A 4,213-nucleotide genomic window follows, 5' to 3' on the forward strand; every position below is an offset into this window, starting at 1 on the left:
CGCTCTTTCAGCCGAGAGGGCGTTATAATGTAACGGTCAATCCCACTATTCGTTGGTAAAAGAGTAACCCAAGAGTTGGCGGTGGGTGGTGATGACTAGCTGCCTTCCCTCTAGTCTTACACTGCTAAATTAGGGACGGCTAGCGCAGATAGCCCTCGCGTAGCTTTGCGCGAAATTACAAACAAACAATCTTTTTCACGAGCCTGAAAAATCAACTATTCGAAAGCTCTCGAAATTCTAAGTCTTTGAAATCTATCTGAATTTCTTTTGTTTTTAGTGTCCCTTTGTGCTATTTTTTCGTCATGGCTAATTGTTTTAATACAGTGTTTTCACGTTTGTATGTTGGGCTAACTTGTTTGAAAGGTGCCAGCAGAGATATTTTTAGTTGTTTTTTTCGATTTGGTAAAATCATAAAGCAGATGTTGAACAAAGAAGTGATAAAGGAAACTTTAATTAAATTATAAATCAGTTTTTTAAGACGAGAGGGAAAAGTAGGTAATTGTATAAAACACGGACTTTAACTAAGAAATGTGACAGAAAAAGTAGGTTAGTGTGTAAAACGTAGGCTTTAACGTAAAGAGAAAAATAAGTAATTTTGTAAAATTTAGTTTTTGGCTAAGACGTAATAGAAGAAAATTATTGAATATTTTTATGATATTGATATAACTAGGAACTGGGACTGAGAGAATTAAAACATGGGTTTATCCGACAAGTAGAATAGGAAGAATTAAGTAGTTTTTTTACAATCTCTTTTCTATGGCAATTTTGTAAAAGTAAGATTTAATTAAGATAAGTCTTTATTCATTAATGGAAGGTCATTATTTTTTTATATATACTTCTGTTGAGCCTTAAAAGAAAAGTGTTGAAGCTTGTTCCTTTACATATTCTTCTTGCGGAAATACATATTTTTATCAAGGACAATTAACCAGAAATTAATAATGGTTTTTGTAAACCAAGTTTTAAAAATGATAATTTTGTTGTTGTCATTTTCGCATACATTCTAAAAGGAAAACAAAATAAAACAATGTTGTTGTTTTTGTTTCTTTTTTTTTTACGCTCGACAGAAGATTCGTAAGCAGTGAACATCAAGGTATTAAAAGAAAATTAATATTAGAAACATAGGCTGAAGTCTGTTCCTCTATATGTTTTTCTTGTGAAAATACATGAACATATTATTTGCATTTGTTTAATTTTCAGGTAATCTCTGCTACTTTGATCGGAAATATTATGCCAGAGGTGAAGTTTTGGATATTAATCATCCAACTAATTGTGTCACGTGCTCTTGTGATACTCCACCTGAGCTCACGTGCATTCATCAAGCATGCCCCCCAATTCCCAATAACGATTATGAGAATTGTGAACCTACTTATCGTCCAGGAGTTTGCTGTCCTGAATACACATGCCGAACTACACATGGTAAGTGGTCATCTTATATATTGATGAAAATATTGCCTTAGACCTGTCCTTATAGTAGAGCATCAGCCTTCTATGATTCTAACTGTCCTGTTAATTTATTCCAGGATTATACTATATAATAAAACATGTATAGCAACATTTCTTGATATAGAATAGACTAAAAGTTCCTCGTCACTTTTCTGTTTGAATTATCGACAATACATACAGTAACGTGTTAATAAAAGTCCAATATCATCCGGGTTTTTTTGTTTTTTGTTTTAGTAAATAAATTCAAAGAGAAGTCTGTAATGTAGGAGGCTGACATAAATCTAATTTTCATATTGACATCTAGAGAAGTTATTCTATACTTGAGTGACAGCGATCTTTTGCATTGAATCGTTGCATCATGTTATCATAGTTTTATACTGATAGAAAGCAACCATAGATCGAGAATATTTAGCTGGCAATTTTATATTAATGATGCCTTAAAGGAAAAAGCGAGGTAATTAAAATGGAAAAGTTTGATTATTGTTAAGCACAAAGCTACACAATGTGTTGTGCCCACTACGAATATTGAAACCCGATTTTTAGCGAGTTAAGCCCTCACACTTACCACTGAGCCGCTAGGAGACAAAAATGGAAAAAGTTCATGCTATTGGTCCCATTTCCCATTGAAACTTCAGGCACTGGTATAAGTTATCTAAAATGAGAAAAAATTTTCAGACAACCAAGAGAAGGACTTGGTCATTTTGTATTTTTCAGCAAAGTGTTGGCGACTGGCTTGTTTAGCAATTTTTAATAACATTGATATATATTTTTTAATCAAATACAACAGTGATTTTCCTCAAGTGATATTTCATCTTGGCTTCCACTATTTTAACCTAACACTGAATTGTTGCCCTTCTAGAGAATATTAAAGAAGAAAAGGACGAGAATGATAGTGATGAAGTAGTGTTGATTGGACCACCACCCGAGGAAGATCCCTGTTCTGTAAGTTTCTTATATAAATTTTTTTGCGTGTGTCTTCGAAGCGTTTCATTTCCTGGGCATAAAAGTTAAGAAATAAAGGTAAACGTTAAACAATAAGGTAATTTGTATTTCTCTTTTATAATTTCATATCATAACAATTAAGATTAGACAATCTGGTCAACAGTACCTTTGTTCTAGTGTGATAAAGGTCAGTGTTGAACAGTAACAATCACTGGTGTAATAACAGCTAAGGTTAAACAAATAAATCAACGATAAGTCTAAAATTTGTAATAAAAATCACGTTAACTGATGTTTCCCCTTCCCCCACATTCCTCTAAATTTCCTCATTGTGTATTCAAATACACGCGGTATGTAAAAATAATATTTCAGATCTATCTTTTTCTCCCTCAAGTCATTATCTAAAAGGCCTTTCATTTAATATCAGAACTCGCCAGTTTGTCTGGACGATGAGATACAAACTATTATCTGAAACACTATATATAAATATATATATATTAAACACCGAAAGCTGTCGAAGCATTAGACATATGAATTATTGTTCTTGTGTTGAAGGTAGTCCTCTTGGAGAGTGACCTGTGGGAGTTAAGAAATATATCAGAAATACTATTTTGACACGCTTCTGATTGTGAATCCGCAATAGACAAATTAAGAGGAATGAGGGAAAAACTCATTTAAAGTTAACGCAATTTTTATGACAGATTTTATGCCTACTGATTTCTAATGCTTCACTAGTTTTCGAAGTTTAAACCGTAATCCATAATCCTTTTCTTTTGATATTATAAAAGTCAAAGTTGAACATTATTATTATTCAAACCACTGTTCTGCTATGAGGAAGGTTGTGATGAACAGTTTAATGAATGTTTCTGGTATCGTAAACAGTAACAAGCTCTGAAATCTCTGATCTTGTATGATAAAGCTCAAGATTAAATAATGACAGCTACTGACATCTGTATTCTAGTGTGGTACAGGGTAAAATAATGTTTTATAATAACTGACATATTTCTTTTAATAAGAAAATTGTGAATGGTGTGATAAAAGTAGAGGTTAAATCAGCTCATTTTTTATATAAATCATTGATTCCTTAGTATCGTCAGTCGTATTTGGTTTAACCGGATAAACATACTAGTTCGGTGGAATTTTCAGATTGTTTATACTTTATGTTTTATTTTTTAAGAGAGAAGCTGTGTCTGTTTCAGTTTTAATATTTTCACAAACATATTCGTGCTAGAAAAGGAACGCTATTCGTGAATATATTTACTATGAACTAAATCAATTTCATGAATATTTTCAGAGTGTTATCTGCGCGGAAAAGGAACAGTGTGTTATGTTTCATGTTCTATGTGCGACAGACTATTGTCCACCCCTTCCAACCTGTAAGTTTTTTAGATACACTTTTCACAACATATTTAAAACTTTGAGATTTAATGGAAAGAAACAGGAATGAAAACAGTTTCACTCACCGTAAATGTTACAAATAAACAGTAGTTTGTTTAATTGGTAGTGACGTCTGTTTCACTCACCGTAAATGTTACAAACAAACAGTAGTTTGTTTAAATGGTAGTGATGTCTGTTTCACTCACCGTAAAATTCAATAGTAAATGTTACAAATAAACATGAGTTTGTTTAATTGGTAGTGACGTCTGTTTCACTCACCGTAAATGTTACAAACAAACAGTAGTTTGTTTAAATGGTAGTGATGTCTGTTTCACTCACCGGAAAATTCAGTAGTAAATGTTACAAGTAAACATTAGTTTGTTTAATTGGTAGTGACGTCTGTTTCACTCACCGTAAATGTTACAAACAAACAGTAGTTTGTTTAAATGGTAGT

The 4,213-nt window shown here is 32.4% G+C and overlaps 1 protein-coding gene across 2 annotated transcripts in view; it reads left to right on the forward strand.

Annotated features, from left to right (window-relative positions):
• Positions 1-4,213, forward strand: part of LOC106478677 (kielin/chordin-like protein) — a 52,766-nt gene that overhangs the window by 37,420 nt on the left and 11,133 nt on the right. For both annotated transcript variants that reach the window (XM_013939235.2, XM_013939236.2), the window contains 3 exons: positions 1,198-1,416; positions 2,303-2,385; positions 3,677-3,758. In XM_013939235.2, the coding sequence (XP_013794689.1) occupies positions 1,198-1,416; positions 2,303-2,385; positions 3,677-3,758 (384 nt within the window). The remainder of the gene's footprint in view (positions 1-1,197; positions 1,417-2,302; positions 2,386-3,676; positions 3,759-4,213) is intronic.

The sequence above is a fragment of the Limulus polyphemus genome, unplaced genomic scaffold (genome assembly GCF_000517525.1).
Source record: "Limulus polyphemus unplaced genomic scaffold, Limulus_polyphemus-2.1.2 Scaffold240, whole genome shotgun sequence".
Classification (NCBI taxonomy): Eukaryota; Metazoa; Arthropoda; class Merostomata; order Xiphosura; family Limulidae; genus Limulus; species Limulus polyphemus.